This window comes from Carassius auratus, chromosome 22 (assembly GCF_003368295.1).
Source record: "Carassius auratus strain Wakin chromosome 22, ASM336829v1, whole genome shotgun sequence".
Lineage (NCBI taxonomy): Eukaryota > Metazoa > Chordata > Actinopteri > Cypriniformes > Cyprinidae > Carassius > Carassius auratus.
This window is the reverse complement of record NC_039264.1, coordinates 4,588,205-4,609,283: the sequence shown is the minus strand read 5'-3', so window position 1 is coordinate 4,609,283 and position 21,079 is coordinate 4,588,205. Positions and strand designations below refer to the sequence as shown.

At 35.5% G+C, this 21,079-nt stretch overlaps 1 protein-coding gene across 1 annotated transcript; it reads right to left on the bottom strand.

Annotated features, from left to right (window-relative positions):
* Positions 1–1,379: 1,379 nt before the first annotated feature.
* Positions 1,380–12,681, bottom strand: LOC113039451 (zinc finger protein 14-like). The gene is made up of 3 exons (XM_026197338.1): positions 12,553–12,681; positions 6,089–7,399; positions 1,380–1,973 (listed from the first exon to the last, which is right to left on the bottom strand). Exons 2-3 carry the CDS (start codon positions 7,383–7,385, stop codon positions 1,933–1,935), a joined length of 1,338 nt encoding a protein of 445 aa, XP_026053123.1. The 5' UTR covers positions 7,386–7,399; positions 12,553–12,681; the 3' UTR covers positions 1,380–1,932.
* Positions 12,682–21,079: the final 8,398 nt, after the last annotated feature.

Genomic DNA, 21,079 nt, shown 5'->3' with positions numbered 1-21,079 from the left:
TTTAATACATGATTTAATACACCACTTGAAAAGAGAAGAGAAGCAAACAAATGCACTGTTGCAAAGCTACATTATACGTTTACCAAAAAAGTACACTTTTATATATATATATATATATATATATATATATATATATATATATATATATATATATATATGTAATAAAGTTATTAAACTAAAGAGTTAAACAAATCAAAAATGTAAACAAAATCATAAAGCATAATGACATGGATTATGAAGCACTATAATATATAAGAAAATATTAAGATGATGTTCTTTGGGGAGAAACTGATCTGAATCTGACAGTAAAAAACAGAGAAATGTGAAAAGAAAGGATATAAAAGTGAACCCTGGTGTAACAGTGAAACCAGGCAATTGTTACACAAAATGCATGTACAGTATGGATGCTCATACATCTCTAAACATGTATGCTAAATATCTGAGGTATGGATAAAGCAAAAGCAGATATGTGTCTGAGTATTAAAGCACAAAGAGACTGCTATATAAATAATCTGCTTGTTTCTGCATGTCTCTGAATGGTGCCGTTTTATTTACTACACACTGAAGTTTGTATGATGCTAATAGTGTTTTAAATGTCTGCATAATCATGAACATCAGCAGGGCCGAGAGAAAACTTAAACATTTCCTAGTTTTATTGAAGAAAATCCATTGTAAAATCCATTCTGCAACTCAAAGGTCCGCTACAACCAGTCGAAATAAAAGTTTGATTTAAATTGAAATTATGACAGAAATATAAAATTATATCAACACCAATAATATTATTCTTTATAATTATTTATTTAAACATTATTAAGGAATATCGTATTTGTCCATGTTTTATCTTAATATACTTCTGTTGTGCAGAACTTTGCCAAAAATAAAAGTTCTTACATTTTCATTTAATATCATTTTTAAAAATGTATTAAAATGTTAAAGTGTTATATGCCAACATACAGTCAAACCTAAATATATTCAGACACCTTTAGCATTTCTCACATTATCACAGTTTACTCACTACAGTCTAGGAAAATTGTAATAAAATATGACAAGAACTCAAGAGTTAAACTGTGTCAGGAAAAAATCATGTCAAATACATTTTCTGGTAACAATTTTTTAAAATCAGTTTTACTGGTAATTGATGGTACATATTAATGGCTCAAGGAGGTGAAATTGATCAAATAATACATTGTTTTACATGTATATATATAAAATGTAACCGTAAAGTATTTTTCAAGTGTCTTGATTATAATCACTAAAACTTAATTTCTCAGCTTCCGTTATGATCACTCATGTGCATATTTGAAATGTATAAGTAAATGTACAACTTTTCTGCACCATCACAATCAGACCTGGGTCTCATCTGTGTCAGGCAGTAAGATTTTATCTATCAAGACATTTAAAACATAAAAAAAGTCTAAAAAGCAATCGTATCAGGTAATGGCTTTCGGATAAACCCAAAATTATTAAATTACTAATAATACTGATTAAACTATTGTCGCAAGTAGCATCATTAGACATTAAAAATGGTCAATAAACGTTGATAAAATACATGATTATTTCATACATGATTACTTGAAAATTTGTGAGAAAATTATTGATTTACAACCAAACCAAGTGCATCACAAATGGTCGAGCATTTATAAGATTATAAGATTAACAATTAAACACAAACACCAGATCAATGTATTTCCTAAAACTAAGATGGACTCTTCTTCAGGTCACTTTGTTGTCCACACGACTAAAAAGTCCACTTTTTCATAAATGGAGTAAAAAAAAAAAAATCTAACTTGAAATTATAAAGCATAATGAGAGATTATATTATGAAGCAAATTGAGAAACAAGAATAAAACAATTAGATGATGTTCTTTTGGGAAGGAACTATCTATGAGTTGATCTGAATCTCTTGAAAAGTCTTGAAGTCTTGAACTTTATTCACCGTGACAACTTTGGACTTTTCTTTCTTGTACACATATCTGAAAAAAAAAAAAGACTATATGTTACTGTATTATCTTCACTAGCCAACTACTAATCAATCATTAGTTTTGGCACTGCAAACAATAAAAGTAAACAATTAAGCTGTTTCACTTCAAATTCCATTTTGAGTTCAGTGTGCCATCACTCATTGTGGCTTTCAGACACAAACTCAGATTTATTCTAGGGCTGGTAATTTTTTATTTTTTTTAATCTAATTAATTACATGATGTGGTGATTAATTAATCGAATTAACCGCACATCAAATTTGGAGAAATTACTCACAAAAGATCATTTAAAGTTGTTGTTGTGTAAAGCATCAGGCATTATAAAAAGTAGGTTCAGCAAGAAATATTTTGTTTGATTATGCTCTTTTGGACCATGTGAGAAAATGGTGACAGAATTGTCATTTTTGGCAGGGTGAACTATAACATTAATCATTTATTTTCTTAATTTTATTATTATTACTATGGAAATATGAAATTATTTCTTTAATGAAATGGTGAAATAATAAACTAAAACTGCGTAGATGGAGGTAATGTCTTAATGATTAAGTCATCGAGTCATTTATTCATTCATTTGGTTTGTATAAATGGCTGATTCATTCAGGAGTGAAGTAAAGGGTTCTTTATGAATGGTTCATTGAATCATTAGGTTTGTTCGACTTGAAGAGGATCATCACCATCAGACCGACCGGTGTGTGACATCATCATCATCACCATCAGACCAACCGGTGTGTGTGACATCATCATCATCACCATCAGACCGACCGGTGTGTGACATCATCATCATCACCATCAGACCGACCGGTGTGTGACATCATCATCACCACCATCAGACCGACCGGTGTGTGACATCATCATCATCATCACCATCAGACCGACCGGAGTGTGTGACATCATCATCATCACCATCAGACCGACCGGTGTGTGTGACATTATCATCATCACCATCAGACCGACCAGTGTGTGTGACATCATCATCATCACCATCAGACCGACCGGCGTGTGACATCATCATCATCACCATCAAAACGACCGGTGTGTGACATCATCATCACCATCAGACCGACCGGTGTGTGTGACATCATCATCACCATCACCATCAGACCGACCGGTGTGTGACATCATCATCATCACCATCAGACCGACCGGTGTGTGACATCATCATCATCACCATCAGACCGACCGGTGTGTGACATCATCATCATCATCACCATAAGACCAACCGGTGTGTGACATCATCATCACGATCAGACCGACCGGTGTGTGACATCATCATCACCATCAGAACGACCGGTGTGTGACATCATCATCACCATCATCAGACCGACCGGTGTGTGTGACATCATCATCACCATCACCATCAGACCGACCGGTGTGTGACATCATCATCATCACCATCAGACCGACCGGTGTGTGACATCATCATCATCACCATCAGACCGACCGGTGTGTGACATCATCATCATCACCATCAGACCGACCGGTGTGTGACATCATCATCATCATCACCATAAGACCAACCGGTGTGTGACATCATCATCACGATCAGACCGAACGGTGTGTGACATCATCATCACGATCAGACCGAATGGTGTGTGACATCATCATCACCATCAAATTTGGAGAAATTACTCACAAAAGATCATTTAAAGTCGTTGTTGTGTAAAGCATCAGGCATTATAAAAAGTAGGTTCAGCAAGAAATATTTTGTTTGATTATGCTCTTTTTGACCATGTGAGAAAATGGTGACCGAATTGTCATTTTTGGCAGGGTGAACTATAACATTAATCATTTATTTTCTTAATTTTATTATTATTACTATGGAAATATGAAATTATTTCTTTAATGAAATGATGAAATAATAAAAAAAGTACGCCGATTTTGGACGTACATCATCGGTAGTTAATTCAGACTGGGGAGTGTGATGTCCGCGACGACGCAGCAGCGTACTTGATAACTTCAGTCAGCTCGTCTGGGCTACTGCAATTTTCCTTACTGTATATTTACAATAAAACGAAATAGGATATCAAATACCACTGCCTCCTTTTGTTTTCATTTAAGCATTATAACTGCAGAAATGTACTTAGTTCAGGGATATGTGTATATGCAGCCATTACAATGAAACGAAATATTATATAAATTTGCCTTTTTTATTTTCATTTTAACATATAGATAATTTGAATACAGACAAAAGAAAACCTGTTAGATTTACCCCACAGCTGAATTATATTTTATGTTTAACCACTAAAGAGACATCAGAGCCAGTGGCACACATCAGAAGGTCTAGCTGAGTTGAGGCTGCTTCTCGGCGGATAGATGATCACTGATCTCCCGCTGATCGAGTGGAGCTCACCGTCTCAGAGATCGGAGAAACACATTTTTAAATAGGCGCTGTCTTTATAAATAAACAACAGATTTGAGTTTTAAACAACTACATTCTCGCCTGAAATACTTTTAAAATTACATTTCATGACACAATAACAGTAATATTTTGAAAATGTTGATCCGAATAAATGGTGGTTGAACTCAACCAATGCTGCGTGAACTCAGATGGCTTTGGCTACAGCATTTTTCCCCTCAGTATATTTACAATAAAACGAAATAGGATATAAGATACCACTGCCTCCCTTCGTTTTCATTTAAACATAATAACAGCTGCAGAAATTTACTTAGTTCAGGGATATGTGTATTGTTATATACAGCCATTACAATGAAACGAAATATTATATAGACTTGCCTTTTTTATTTTCATTTTAACATATAGATAAATTGAATACGGACCAAAGAAAACCTCTTAAATTTACCCCGCAACTGAATTATATTTTATGTTTAACCACTAAAGAGACATCAGAGCCAGCGGCACATATCAGAAGGTCTAGCTGAGTTGAGGCTGCTTCTCGGCGGATAGATGATCACTGATCTCCAGCTGATCGAGTGGAGCTCACCGTCTCAGAGATCGGTGAAACACGTTTTTAAATAGGTGCTGTCTTTATAAATAAACAACAGATTTGAGTTTTAAACAACTACATTCTCGCCTGAAATACTTTTAAAATTACATTTCATGACACAATAACAGTAATATTTTGAAAATGTTGATCCGAATAAATGGTGGTTGAACTCAACCAATGCTGCGTGGACTCAACCAATCAGAATGATTAGTGCCAAAGTCCCGCCCCCGAAAGTTACGGAACTTTGAAAAAGTACCACCTCGCCAGCAGGGACTTTCTGAGGGGCATTATTTTACCCAGAACTTTATTTAGTTCCTGGTTCCTGCGGTGGAAACACACCAAGTACCAGGCCAAAGTCCCTAGTTCCTGGGTAAAGTTCCTGCGGTGGAAACGCGGCTTAACAGTAATATTTTGAAAATGTTGATCCGAATAAATGGTGGTTGAAGTCAACCAATGCTGCGTGGACTCAACCAATCAGAATGATTTGTGCCAAAGTCCCGCCCCCGAAAGTTCCGGAACTTAGAAAAAGTACCACCTCGCCAGCAGGGACTTTCTGAGGGGCATTTTTTTACCCAGAACTTTATTTAGTTCCTGGTTCCTGCGGTGGAAACACACCAAGTACCAGGCCAAAGTCCCTAGTTCCTGGGTAAAGTTCCTGCGGTGGAAACGCGGCTATAGAAAACATTTGGTGCATCATACAGATGAAGATGCGACAAGACAGCAGAGCAACTAGAAGTCTGTATTAGACAAGAATGGGACAACATTCCTATTCCTAAACTTGACCAATTTGTCTCCTCAGTCACCAGACGTTTGCAGACTGTTATAAAAAGAAAAGGGGATGCCAAACAGTGGTAAACATGGCCTTGTCCCAACTTTTTTGAGATGTGTTGATGCCATGAAATTTTAAATCAACTTATTTTCCCCTCAAAATAATAGATTTTCTCTGAGTATATTTTGACTAACTTACATTAAACCCCTCTGATTGGTCAGTGCTTTTAACAAACATGTCTGTCATTGGCTACAAAACTCAACACTGCAAAAACATGGTGTAAATAGATACATTTGCCTTTGTAATTAGAAACCATTGCCTGCTTTTCAGTGGGAACAGAATACAGACCGACGAGTCAAAAGTAAAGCATTAAGTTGAATATTAACTCTACTTACTATGATTTCGGGCTGTGGATGATTTTTTATGTCTCTGTAGAGAAGATAATTCAGTGTAGCTCTTCCCACATTGATCACATGTGTATGGTTTCTCTCCAGTATGAGTCCTTTCATGTTTTTTCAGATTTGATGAAGAACTGAATCTCTTGTCGCAATGTGAACACATGTAAGGTTTCTCTCCAGTGTGAGTTCTCTGGTGCATTTTCAAATGCTCATCTGTAAAAAAAGTCTTCTCACACTCAAAGCACATATAAGCTTTTTTGGCAGTATGTCTTTTCTGATGTGTTTTTAAACTTTTCAGCAGTGGAAAACTCTTTCCACACAAAGAACATGAATACAGACGTTTCTTCTTTGTATGAAGTGTCAGGTGAATCTTTAGGTCCGAAGACCTTACAAATCCTTTGCCACACTGATCACATGTGTACGGTTTTTCCCCAGAGTGGATGTTCATGTGCTCTTTAAGGCTGCGTTTTATTATGAAACTCTTCCCACACAGATCACATGTAAACGGTTTCTCTCCAGTGTGGATGTGCATGTGCAACTTATGGTTTGTTGATTGTGTGAAACTCTTCCCACACAGATCACATGTGAATGGTTTCTCTCCAGTGTGGGTCCTCTCATGTGTTTTCAGATGTGCTGATAAACGGTATCTCTTGTCACAGTGTGAACACTTGTAAGGTTTCTCTCCGGTGTGAGTCCTCTCATGTGTTTTCAGATTTGCTGTCTGAACGAATCTCTTGTCACAGTGTGAAGACTTGTATGGTTTCTCTCCAGTGTGGATCCTCTGGTGTGTTTTCAGATGTCCTGAACAATTGAATGTCTTGTCACAGTGTGAACACTTGTATGGTTTCTCTCCAGTGTGAGTCCTCTCATGTGTTTTCAGATTTGCTCTCTGAACAAATCTCTTGTCACAGTGTGAACACTTGTATGGTTTCTCTCCAGTGTGGGTCCTCTCATGTGTTTTCAGTTGTCCTAAACAAATGAATGTCTTGTCACAGTATGAACACTTGTATGGTTTCTCTCCAGTGTGGGTCCTCTCATGTGTTTTCAGAGTTGCTGTCTGAATGAATCTCTTGTCACAGTGTGAACACTTGTATGGTTTCTCTCCAGTGTGGGTCCTCTCATGTGTTATCAGTTGTCCTGAACAAATTAATCTCTTGTCACAATATGAACACTTGTATGGTTTCTCTCCAGTGTGGGTCCTCTCATGTGTTTTCAGAGTTGCTCTATGAACAAATCTCCTATCGCAGTGTGAACACATGTAAGGTTTCCCTCCAGTGTGGGTCCTCTTGTGCATTTTCAATTCTACAGCTGTAATAAATTTGATAGAAAAAAAGAGTTTGATGTTATCATGATCTACAGTGCATAATATCATCCAAAGATTCAAAGAATCTGGAGCAAATGTATTGTTTTTTTTATCTGCCCTGTGTCTGAGCAATCACGCAGTCTCTGGGTTTTGTTTCCAGAAGATAGACTTTATTTCAGAGAGAAACAAAGCCGAGATCCTCTTTGTGAGAAGATCTCCCGAATGCTAGGTAGCATCTCATTATATAGTATATATATAATATACTATACAGGCCGTTTCCAAATAGTCAGACTTTTCCTTATGCTTGCAATTTTGATACCTCCCTAGGGACTTGCTATGGTAAAGAAAAGAGGCCCATTGCATGTTTTTCCAGATGTTTCCTATCTGTGGTGGTCAGGATGTTTTTTGCAGACATAGACACATTCCTTCCACACAAAGGCTATATGATTATAATGGAATAAGACACATATGCATATATGCGACTAGATTCATCTTGATTATACTTGATTGAGTAAAATCTTATTAATAAAAATATTCCACACAATCTCTGTGCGTAAGGGTCAAGGCCGGAAAACCATACTGGATGCCCATGATCTTCAGGCCCTTAGACAGCACTGCATCACATACAGGAATAATACTGTATTGGTAACGCTGTTTTATTTACATGTCTGTGAAGAGAGGTGACAGAGACCAAGATGGCAGAGAACGCACCATGTATATTTTCTTTATTTTACAAAAGCACATTATTTTGCTGTTGTTATGACTATACATACCCAGACCCTTTGCAGTTTGAAATGATACCTTATTCTTATCTGTACGATCAAAAATGAAGGAGTATTTACAACCCCAAATTAGAAAAAGTTGGGACAGGAGCAATTTAGGGCTAGTAATGAGGTAAAATGGTTAAATAATGATGTGATTTGAAACAGGTGATGTCAACAGGTGACTGTAATTATGATTTGGTACAAAAGCAGCATCCAAGAAAGGTCTAATCCTTTAGGAGCAAAGATGGGCCGAGGATCGCCAGTTTGCCAACAAATACGTGAGAAAATTATTGAAATGTTTAAAAACAATGTTCCTCAAAGAAAGATAGGAAGAGATTTGGATATTTCACATTCAACAGTGCATAACATAATTAAAAGATTCAAGGAATTTCAGTGCGTAAAGGACAAGGGTGCAAGCCTAAGCTGAACAACCGTGATCTCCGATCCCTCAGGCGGCACCGCATCAAGAATCGTCATTCATCTAGAAGCGATATCACCACATGGGCTCAGGACTACTTTGACAAACCTTTGTCAAGTACCACAATACGTAGTTACATACACAAATGCCAACTGTACCGTGCCAAAAGGAAGCCCTATGTTAACCAGAAGCGCCGTCGACTTCTCTGGGCTCGGAGGCATCTGGGATGGACCATCATACAGTGGAAACGTGTACTGTGGTCAGATGATCAGTATTTCAGGTATTTTTTGGGAGGAATGGACGCCGTGTGCTCTGGACCAAAGAAGAAAAGGATCATCTAGACTGTTACCAGCAACAAGTCCCAAAGCCAGGATCGGTCATGGTATGGGGTTGTGTCAGTGTCCTTGGCAAAGGTAACTTGCACTTCTGTGAAAGCACCATTAATGCTGAAAAGTACATAGAGATTTTGGAGCATAATATGCTGCCTTCACGAAGACATCTTTTCCAGGGACGTCCATGCATATTTCAACAAGACAATGCAAAACCACATTCTGCACACATTACAAAGTCCTGGCTGTGGAGGAAGAGGGTACGGGGACTTGACTGACCTGCCTGCAGTCCCCATCTTTCTCCAATAGAGAATGTGTGGCAACGAAGACCCTGTACTGTTGCCCACCTTAAGACTTGTTTGCAGGAAGAATGGGACAAAATTACACCTGAAACCCTTCATCACTTGGGGTCTTCAGTCCCTAAACGTCTTTTAAGTGTTGTGAAAAGGAATGGCAACATTACAAAGTGGTAAATGCTTTACTGTCCCAACTTTTTTTGAAATGTGTTGCAGGTCTGAATGACAGGAAAGGATGCATATTTACAAATGACATGAAGTTGACCAGACAAAACATGAAATATTTTGTGTTCATATTGTCTGCAATGAAATACAAGTCAAGTAAATTTAGAAATCACTTTTTTATTTTTTTGCGTTTTCCATACTGTCCCAACTTTTTCTGATTTGGGGTTGTACTTCTGTTTATGCCGTTGTTTCATCCCACTGTAAAATGTGTCAACACTTCCTAGGCTCACATTGTCTATGCACAACCCCATCACAGACAAGCAGCATGGCAGAAAGAGTGAAGGATGTAGTTTATTCTTTGCATCTTATACGGTTGCAAAAGTTAGATTCCCAGTGAAATGCTCTCCAACAGCAAATGGAATGAGTTTGCTTCTTCCTTTTCTGAGAAGATCAATAATATCAGAAAGGTGATCAGCACACAATATATTTCTTAATTCTGGCTGATATTTAATTCCGATATCAATAAGAACACTGTTATAAAAAGCCTTGTAAAACTGCCAAGAATGCCTACAACAGATGTCTTTTACATTCTCCTTTTATTTGTGTTTAGCCTTCATACAAACAAGAAATGTGAAGTCACTGTCAAATCACCGTCATCAGACTCACATAAGTAATATTCATATCTTTAACTTCAAACTATAGGCAAGCATACACTACCAGTCACAGTTTTTGAACAGTAAGATTTTTAATGTCTTTAAAGAATTCTCTTCTGCTCAGCAAGAAGTTTTAAATATTGATAATCAGCAAATCGGTATATTAGATCATGTGACACTGAAAACTGGAATAATGATGCTGAAAATTCAGCTTTGATCACAGGAATAATTCACATTTAAAAATGTAAAATATATTTCAAAATTTGAGTAACAGCTGTAATCAAAGCAGCTCCGCTCACGAACGCTTCTTCATTAGATAAAATCAAAATCAAAATTTTCTGAAGACAGTCCTTTCCATTCAGAGATAAACTTATATAAAGCACCTGCGACGTTTTGATTTTGTAACGTTCAGTGCTCATGTCTATTCAACGAAGTCAAACGCCACAAATAAATCTATTTAGGGGAAACACTGGTAATTTATATCGAAATTTTGTAAATGTTAGAAATCATATCACCGTTATTTATTCATTTATTTTTGTGCTTAACTCTTTTTATCTTTAATTCAACAAAACAACATCAATTCAAAGAAACAAAGGAGGGAAGGGGGAGCAACAGCCATATCAATAATTTTACAGTCTGTAAATCAAAGAAGTAAACTGTCATATTAGCAGAAACCATAAAAAATACAGCTCCAGGTGACCCACGACAGACACCAAAAGTTTCTCCTCCATCATTCTCTGGACTTGCTAAACAATGGTAAACTTTTGTCACCACATCGGAAGGCCACCCCTTGCCATTCATTCGATTGGAAAATGGAAAAAAAAACGTGAATGACGTCAGGCGCCTTTCCACTCAGAGTTGCTTTTTTTTTTTTCAACTTGAGGCACTCAGAGCACTCCTCCAATAACACAGGGCACCCAGGCTCATAAACAGCATGCAAAGCGCTTACTGCCAACAGAAATTAATAAAAAAAAGCTGTGCTTCTGTGACACACTGGTCACGGAGGGAAAACATGCTTGAAATAATTCAGTAATAGTCTGCAGCATCTTCACACACAGATGTGATATGCCTCTGTAAATAAATACTATTTAAATTCACTTCTTGCACACTTTAATCCTCTTTGTATGTAACATGGAATTGGAATCAATATCCTGATGTCCACTGCAGGACACTTACATTCGAATAGAACAAAAGTCCTATGTGATAACAGATGCATAATAAATATGAGCGGGGTGGGGAAGAGCGGGGTGGGGAACCGCTGCTTTAGATTAAATATATATTTATTATTTATTTAGAAGCCCAAACTGAGCAAAAATAGCAACTTGGTGCATTTAATTAAATTCATGCAAACTATAACATTATGCAATTGGTATGCCCACAAAGATTTCAAGATGAACAAATAAATGTTTCTCAAAACACTGTATCATTATTTATCATTTTAACACAATTTTTGCTAATTTTGATCATGTTGTAGGATCGATTTTCTTTTGTTCAAATTAACAATTAAGAATCCTTAGAAATGAATGTATTAAATATGATTTATATGAGTTATTTAGGATTAAGAGGATGACATTTAATTTTATCTTTTAATTTCTTGAGTGTGCTCTTAAACAGCATCCTGTTTGTTCTTCAGTATGTTTGGTTCTGCAGGGTTCTAGATCTCTCATGTTCTCTCTGTCTTTCAATAAACTCTGTCTTCACTTGATGAGAATATTCAGGCATTTATAGGAATTCTGAGACTTAGAAATATAATTATAATTCTGTCAAAAAATGCTGGACTCGGAAGCACAGTTGTAACTTTTTGTGCAGACATTAGTGTGCTTATTTGGCAGTTATACTGGCATAGTAATAGTAGGTGTCTGTGGTAAATATATAATATATATATATATATGTATGTATATATATATATATATATATATATATATACTTTAAAAAAGCACCATTAGAGTCCGAGCAGAGTAAAATAAATGTTAAAAACGTCTCTCTCTCTCTCTCTCTCTCTTAGTAAGTGAAAAACAATCAATCTCTCTCTCTCTCTCTCTGTTTGTGTGTGTGTGTGTAGTATATATATATATATATATATATATATATATATATATATATATATATATATATATATATATGTAGAGAGAGAGAGAGAGAGAGAGAGTATTGTTTTTCAATCACTAATTTCATAGATAAAACAAACTGCAACTAATCATTTAGTTTTTTTCCGCTCCATTTCTGTCTGCCATTAATCATATAGGATACAACTGAATATTTTCATATCTATGAAAGCACGAAGAAACACGCACAACTTCATCACTCTAAAAGATTAACACAAACTTTAGAGAAACACACACAATGGTTCGTGTCCGCATGACTTTAGTTCCCTGTGATGTTCCTTTCCTGTCGCCAGAACAGGCGCGTAAATAGTGTTCTGTCCGATGAAAACAGTTTAGAAAGAACCCCGTAGGATGCTGATTAAACAAACCGTGAAAAATGTTTTTTAAGGATGTGTAAACAAGCGATATATCTGAACTGCTCGACTCACCTCAGAAGACACAGCAAGCGCACGCTGGTGTCCGGTTCATGAACGAATCGTTTGATTGAACCGGTTCTTCTCAGTGAGTGGGTTGAACCAGTTCATCGAAACGAACGGAATCGTTTGAAACGGTTCGCTTCTCAAATAAATTGAGTTAATCCGCAAATAACTTCTTCTTCTTCTTTGACGTTTAAAGGCGGTCGGCAAACCAGCTTTGGTGCATATTCCGCCATCTACTGCGATGGAGTGTGAGGCACTGATATCAGAAATAAACAGGAGAGAAAACAAACAAACAAACAAAAAATATTACTTCCACCTACCCTACCTTTCTATATTGTCTTATATAAATTTGTTGCTTTGAAAAAAATAATAAAAAGAGCTTCAGATCCTTTGAAAGAACTATTAAATATATTCGGCAAAGTTAAAGAATGTATGCCAACAAATAGTTTTTTTAATTTAATTCTTTCCTTTTCATATGCCATACAATTGATTATTACATGTGCTACAGTTTCTGAGAGTCCACATTTATTGCACTGACCAGAACCATGTTTCCCTATCGATTGAAGTGATTTGTTGAGGGCAGAATTACCAATTCTTAGACGAAAAAGAAGTCTTATTAAAAATTAAAAGTCTTAATTGACAAAGTCTATACAAATTTTACAAAATTTCAAATTTTCTTGAACCGGATTTCCCACTTATTAAACTATTAAGAACTGAAAACGAATCTGAGCAAATGTGTTGTACACTATCCACTTTACTGTACGCAAACCTTCCTCTTGATCGCTATAATTTGTGCAGTCTTGTTCATTACTGACATTTAATTAATTCATAAATGTTCAAATCAATATGATTATTTAGTGTATTAAGTTCTTGCTAGATGCATGAGTTTCACCAACGTGTTCTGGGTCATAAAATAACTGCTTATCAAAACCAATTTGACATCACTGTATTCTGTTTGCACCTATATCTTTATTTGTGCTTCTTTTAGGCACATGATCGTTAGTTAATAAGCGGAGATGTTCTGTTTATCTACAGTAGGATGGGATTTAATGATGATTTGTGATGTGCTTCTTATCCTTATTATTAATCTTTATTGTTAACAACATTGATGAGAAATGTGATAGGCTAATTTAATTCAGTTTTGATCTATAATGTTGTAATCGTTTAAAAGGAACTTCTTGGACTCCATCTGGTTGAATGTTTTTCTCCCATTCACACCCTTCCAGTTGATCCTCTTCCCAACATCATCATGAAGATGTGGGAAAGGATGTTTCCATGTGACACGTTCTGTGTCACGGCCCCCAACAGCTGCAAGGGAAGAAATCTAAAATAAAGGGTTAGTTCACCCAAAAGTGAAAATTCGGTAATTAGTTACTCACCCTCATATTGTTCTACACCCATAAGGACTTCATTCATCTTCAGAACACAAATTAAGATATTTTGATTAAATCCGATGGCTCAGTGAGGCCTGCATTCAAAGCATTTCATAAACATTTCCTCTCTCAAGATCCATACCAAAAAAACAACAACTTTTCAACAATCTAGTGATGGGCTGATTTCAAAACACTGCTTCATATCTTTACAAATCGAATCAGTGACTCGGATCTCCTGTCAAACAGATAAACTGCTGAAATCACGTGACATTGGCGCTTCGAGTCACTGATTTGATTCATAAAGCTTCGAAGCGGTGTTTTGAAATCAGCCCATCACTATATTGCTGAAAAGTAGTTTTTTGGGGACTCAAAAGTGGTTTTGTCACTTTATAATATTTAAATTGAACCACTGAACTTACATGAACGGTTTTAAATATGTTTTAGTACCTTTACATAACTTATTATGAATTAATATGGTATGAAATAATGATCTGAAACAACATTACATGAGGTGGAGAACTGTCAAATGTAAATAAAAATAGACTCAAGCTAGTATACTAGAACTAAAGTTTACTGATACAAGTGGGTTTTTAAACTTTTAACCATAAGTTATAGGTATGAATCTTTTGAAATGGCACATTTATTACACGTTAAAAGCTGTAGTTGTGGACCATTATCAGTATTTGACAAAATCAAGTATAAAACGGTTTTTAATCTTACTTTTTCTGAGACGAAAGATGAAATATAAAGAAGAAATACTCCAAAAACACACGTGTGGCACTTGAATAAATTGTAAGCTGTAACAGAATAAACACACACACACACGGCAACGTATTCATTATGAATTAATATGATATGAAATGAAATGATCTGAAACAACATTACATAGGGTGGTGAATAGTCATATGTAAACAAAAAAAATAGACTCAAACAACTAGAAGTTCAGTGAAAACAAACATTAGCTTTACTCACCTGCTATTTCACTCGAAAGGAGAGAAAATTTGTTTTAGGTCGGATTGGACTGAAAACTTATTTATAAAGCTTATTAAATCACCCCACATCCCAGAAAGATACTAGATAGAAATTACGTCCAAACAGTGTTTTACTCAAAATGTTATTTGCCAAATTACTTTTCACTGAAATCTGAGTTTAACAATGACCAGTAATGTTACTGGATACAACTGTACAAATAAAGCATATTTTAACTCTTCTTACCGTGTTCAGTCTTCACCGACCTGATTTTAGTCATTGGAGTGTGCACAAAAATCGACCTGAAATAGTCGACCATCTGGGGACTTTTGGCATACTCTTTTCAGCATACTCTGCTTTGGGACACACTTATTCTAATCTCACATATATTTAGGATGGATAGTGTGAACATTGGACAAAGAAGAGTCCAGCCCAGGGTCATCACATGTGGTTGCTCAAGACCAAGGTATAGTCCTTCACAGAATCACCTGCTGCACCGTTCTCGAGCGTTCTCACCTCTGTTCACTCAGTGTGACACTGTTTCACTGAGAACGTGAAACTACTTTGTTTGGCCTTACAAAAGAAGACCAGACTAGAAATCATGATTGTATCATGTTTATAATGGGTTTTATGTCTCGTCGCTCCGGCCGGACAGGGCATAACAATATGTTAAGAGACGTATTATTTCTGTCACACGCTTGAGACATTTGGCCAATCACAACACACCTCACTTTTGAGACGATGAGCTTTGTGAAAATCGACACATTTCAGAAGGAGGGCATAGAGGAGAAACAATAATGTACAGTATGTGGAAAATAATGTTTCTTTTAAAAAAACTTAAACCGCATAAACACATTACACAAAATAATGTTTTTAGCAGCATAATATGACTCATTTAAAGGAGAAGCAAAGGAAAACCTGACAGTAAAGCTCAATAAAACTCAAAAAAACATTATTCAACAGCTGACCATCCCAAACTAATGTCTAAATAATGAGTTATTTATTTTTTTAGGAGTGAGGAGAAAAGCAGTTTAAAAATCAAACGCCAGGTTAAATGTGTTTTCCTGAACATCAGGGCCCGTATTCATAAAGAATCTTAATGCAAAAAGTAGCTCCTAGTGACAAAATTCTAAGAAAATTCTTAGAAATGTGTGCATTTACTCTTAAAATTAAAGAAAAAATCCTAGTAAAGAAAAAAGTAATTCAGAAAGCATCTTAACCCTTAAAAGAGGTCTTGAGGTCAAACTTGTTAGGAGCACAGACGAGGACTTTTAAGAGGCTTAAGAGTTTCTTTAGCGGAGGAGAACATGGCAGAAAGATGAAGAGACAGAAGAAATGTGTTGCAGACAATGGATGACAGTGAGTTGATAAGACGCTATAGATTATATAATAATTTATAATTTAATATATAAATTCACTACATCACTACACTACATTTGGCAACTGGGAAAATGCAACAAAGTAATAGTGATGATTTGGGTCTGTCACAACCTTCTGTAAGCAGAGTGATCACACAAACAATTACAGCACTTTCAGAACATCTTATTGTGTCGCAGTTCATTTTGTTTCCACTGGACATTCCCACCTTACAGGCTCAAAAAACTGCATTCATGAATATAGCAGGCTTATAGGTGCACACAAGCAGGGGGAATGAACCGTTAATAGTTTGTGCTATACGCTCCCATGTCTGCTTCTTGTCCCTTGCTGTGACATCCCGGCCCATATTATCCTTTAAGAATGGCCTTGTGTTCATCCACTAACTGGGCTAACAGTAAACACTGTTCCTCTGTCCAGTTTGGCTTTCTCACCCTTCTTGGTTTTGATTCCATGTTTGATACATTAAAACCAACATTCAAACCGCCACTTAAATAGGACAGCAATCACTGTGATTAGGAAGAGTGGAACAATTTTTATCATTCGAAGCCAATCAAATACCTTATAGGAAATTACAAGCATGGTAAATAAAAAAAGGATTTATATACACACATATAATGTGTGTTTGTGTGTGTGTGTGTGTGTGAGAGAGAGAGAGAGAGAGAGAGAGAGAGAGAGAGAGAGAGAGAGAGATAGAACGGTCAAATAGGAAAAATTACGCATGTAAATTCAAAGTGAGAATTAGAATAGACCTATACTTAAAATCACTCTTTTTTTCCGTCTTGGACAACCAACCAATCACAGTCTTCAAAAGATTATGTCATACATAGCAACGGTGTCAACTCCGCCTCCTCACCAAGATGAAAGTTTTTGTCTTTTCCTTACTCAGAGTTGCTCTCAGATCGGTCACGAATCGCTCTTAAGCTAAGACTCCTACGTAAAAGTTTTTAAGCTAAATTAAGAGTTTTCTGAGAGGATTCTTAGAATCTTTATGAATACGGGCCCCGATCATTTAAGATGATTTTGTTATGATCAACATTGCATCTAATAAAAAGAAAACATACACGAGGCTGTTTAAATAAATGATTAGAGAAAATATTACACACAGAACTACTGTTTTTAATAAACTGTTTTATTCAGTATTTTAGTTATTTTAAGTGTTGTTTGTACTGTCGAGAATGACATGAAAATAAAGAGAAGCACAATATGAACTTTTTTATACTATGTTTCTGCTTTGTTTGTTGTAATGAGAGGATTTGTGATTGTTAGCAACAGACAGAAACAGAGCTAACTTAATATAGAATTAAATAGAATAACAATGAGTAGAAAATGTAAGAGAGATCATGGAAATGTTTTAAGCAAAATGTAAATTTCACACATTGTATTGCTTTATTTATTTTTTGATTCATGTAAGTGCTGCACTTGACAATTACATTGAAACATCTGAATCATTATGAATGAGTTTAATAGAAATATTATTAAACTGAAGAGCCAGACAGACTCATCTGAGCTTCTTCCTCCTCTGTTCCAGCTTTACATTAAACACAATGATCATCTGCTTGAATACTAAAGCAACATTAATCATTCAATATCATGTTTCTAACACACATGCTGCATTATTTGATTGTAAAGTCTGAGTCTCTTCACCTGTATGGATCACATTTACACATTTATCACACATTTATTTCTCCTCATAGACACAGTAGTGAAGGTCTTCTGTGGATCTTCAGCTGATGTTTACTGCTCCTCTCAAGATCACTTCACTTTATGATACACAGCATTCATCAGCTTCTGGTGATGGATCTACACTGTAAGGTGAAACGAAAAGAGAAGATAATCAGAGTTCAGTGGAATAAAGTACAAATTAGTTAAAACATTTCAATCAACATTTTTGTTGTTTTTAATTTTAGTAAAATATTGCATTAAAATCCTGTATAATTCAGAATAATTACTGACTATACCCGATTTTGAATATGTATTAACTTGTTTCATTCAAACACAACTGCTATTAGCTTGTGCCTCAGTTACTGACTGGATTTACCCTCAAACCAAACCGCAGGAGATTCCTGTTAATAGTAGACTTGAGGAGACATTGTTCAAAGTGTGTCTTGTTGTTCAAGTTGTTGCTAACTGAGCAGAAGTGTTTAGCTGAATCTAAATTGTGTCTAATTCTTCACTTGTGTGTCAAGAAAGTATATAATAAGTGTGATAATGCAGATGCAGCCGGATGTTATCACAGAATAAGTCTCTTCAGGAGGACACAAGTCCTGATCACCCTGTCGGGTTTATTCTGTGATAACAAGCGGCTGGAGGTACATTATCTCTTACAGAAAGTAAGTGTAAAGTAATGTGACGTGTTGCTTGTCAAAGTAAAAACACACAAGAGACAGAGACATTGATCATGTGATGCTGGACGACTGTGAGCTGAAGCTGAATCTGCTTTGATTTTAACAGCGTTTTCCTACAATCTGAACAAATCTATTTCAAACTCGAATGATTCACTATTACTGATCTCATTAATAAAGCAGCTGTTGCTGTAGAAAGCTGTGACAGTCTGCTTTTCTTCTCTTTCCTCCTTTGTGTTCAACATTTTTATCAACTTTACATTTCATTCTGACACAAACCCTTTGAAATAAAGCTTGATGATCATTTGATAAACTCTTTTCACTAATATCTGAAAGTATATATTTGTTCACATATCAGAGGTAAATGAATCTCTTTAATATCACAAAGTGAAGTTTACTCACCTCAGTTTACAGTTTGAGTCTCGTAGCACATCAATGAGCTTCTGCTTTGAGTCTACAATCATATTATATCTCAGATCAAGCTGTTTTAGAAACTGCAGAGCTTTTGTGTTTGTCAAAGACTGAGTTAAAGAAGAAACATCTGTAATGTCACAGTGACGAAGACTAGAAAGAGACAAACAGAGGAAGAGAGATCATCTTACAAACAAATCATTAAGATGAAGAATCTTTCACAAATATAATGTGAACACATTCATCATGAGATATTGAGTATAAAGTGTTTTGTTGAACTCTTATGTGCTGTTCGTTTGGGGACGACACTCGTGCTGTTTGGGCTCTCCAGAGAACACAGCCAACAAAACGACTTTTTGTTACAAAATGTGTCATTTATTAATGTTTTTACTCTACATTTATGTAGTTTTTTTGAAGGATTTATGATATTTTGTAAATGTAAAATATGTATTAATTAAAAAAATATTTGTAAATAGTTTTTTATATAAAAAGAATATAATTTTATATATAAAGAATAGCACCAAGTGTTGACAACCGTACAAAGTCTCGTTTCATTTAGATAAAGGGAACATTAGTTTGTATTTCAGCAAACATCATTTGGGGTCTCAAAAGACCTTGAACAGCACATAAGAGTTAAACAAAGTGATTTTCATCATTTTGATTCTTGTCTGTGAATGTTACTGACCTCAATCTCTCCAGTTTACAGCGTGAATCCTTCAGTACGTCACATAAGTGATTCACTCCTGTGTTTTTTATTTGATTCCAGCTCAGGTTCAGTTCTCTCAGGTGTGATGGGTTTGATTTCAGAGCTGAAGTCAGGATGAGACACTGTTTCTCTGTAATACTGCAATAACTCAGACTGAAGACAGAAAGAGAAAACACAATGAATCAGACACGTTATGTTCATGAAGTCACAGCAGAACAACCTTCATCTGTCAAATCACAGCATCTTAATCTACATTGAGAGAAAGAGAGAAGATAGAAGAAAACTATTTAATAAAGTCAAAATGTCTTGATAAAACAAAAAACAGAGGAAGAGTGTCTGAACATCTTTGGATAATTTTCCACAATGTGGTCTTCAAAACAGAAAAACAAATAAGTTGTTCATTTAATCAAATAATTGACACTTCTCATGATTTATGTACAATTTCTGCTGTTTCTTGATAGAAATACAATGAAGTTTTAATTCCCAACAACCTTGTGTGAAAGGTGTTAAAATCTTTCATATCTTTTTATGTCTATCATATAATTCTTATTTCATCTCAATGAATCAGACACGTTTTGTTCATGTGTAAGTTAAATTAATTTTGAGTAAACATCATACAGTGCAATTAATAAAACGTTCCTACACCTTGAATACAAAATAAATATTTACACAGCCATAAACTAAAACAAAAACAAAACTAGGATATTGAGGATATTAGTTACATTTCAAGTCTGGAGAATCTTTAGTCAGGACAAAAAAAAAAAAAAAAAAAGGTTTGTGATTTGTGATGTAATTAAGATACAAGATCAACTACAGAACACTTTACAATAAAATATATATAGTTTAAATGTAACAAATCAAGAAAATTCAAATTTACTTCAAGACAATTTAAGATTGTAGTTTACAGTCAACAAGTACATTTTGTGATCAGATTCAGTTCTTTTGTGAAACAGTTTTTTTTTTCTTTAATGCCGGTCAGGAATTTATTTTAGATGAAAAGCTGATAATTGTTTGTTATTGCTGTGATCTCATGAGACTGACAGGTTTTCCCTCCTTCACATCATCAGACGAGAGAAGAGATGTGTTTATGAGAGAAAGTGATAGTTATTTTCATTAAAGATCACAAGGGTACATTCATTTTTGGAAATATATGATGTACCCTGATAAATCAATCTGACTGTAACTGCTGTAGAGTATAATGATACTAACTCTAGTTTCTCCAGCTTGAATTGTGTGTTCATCAGTAGATCACTGAGGTGTTTCACTCCAGAGTCTCCAAGTAGTTCATTACAGCTCAGGTCCAGTTCTCTCAGGTGTGATGGGTTTGATTTCAGAGCTGAAGTCAGGATGAGACACTG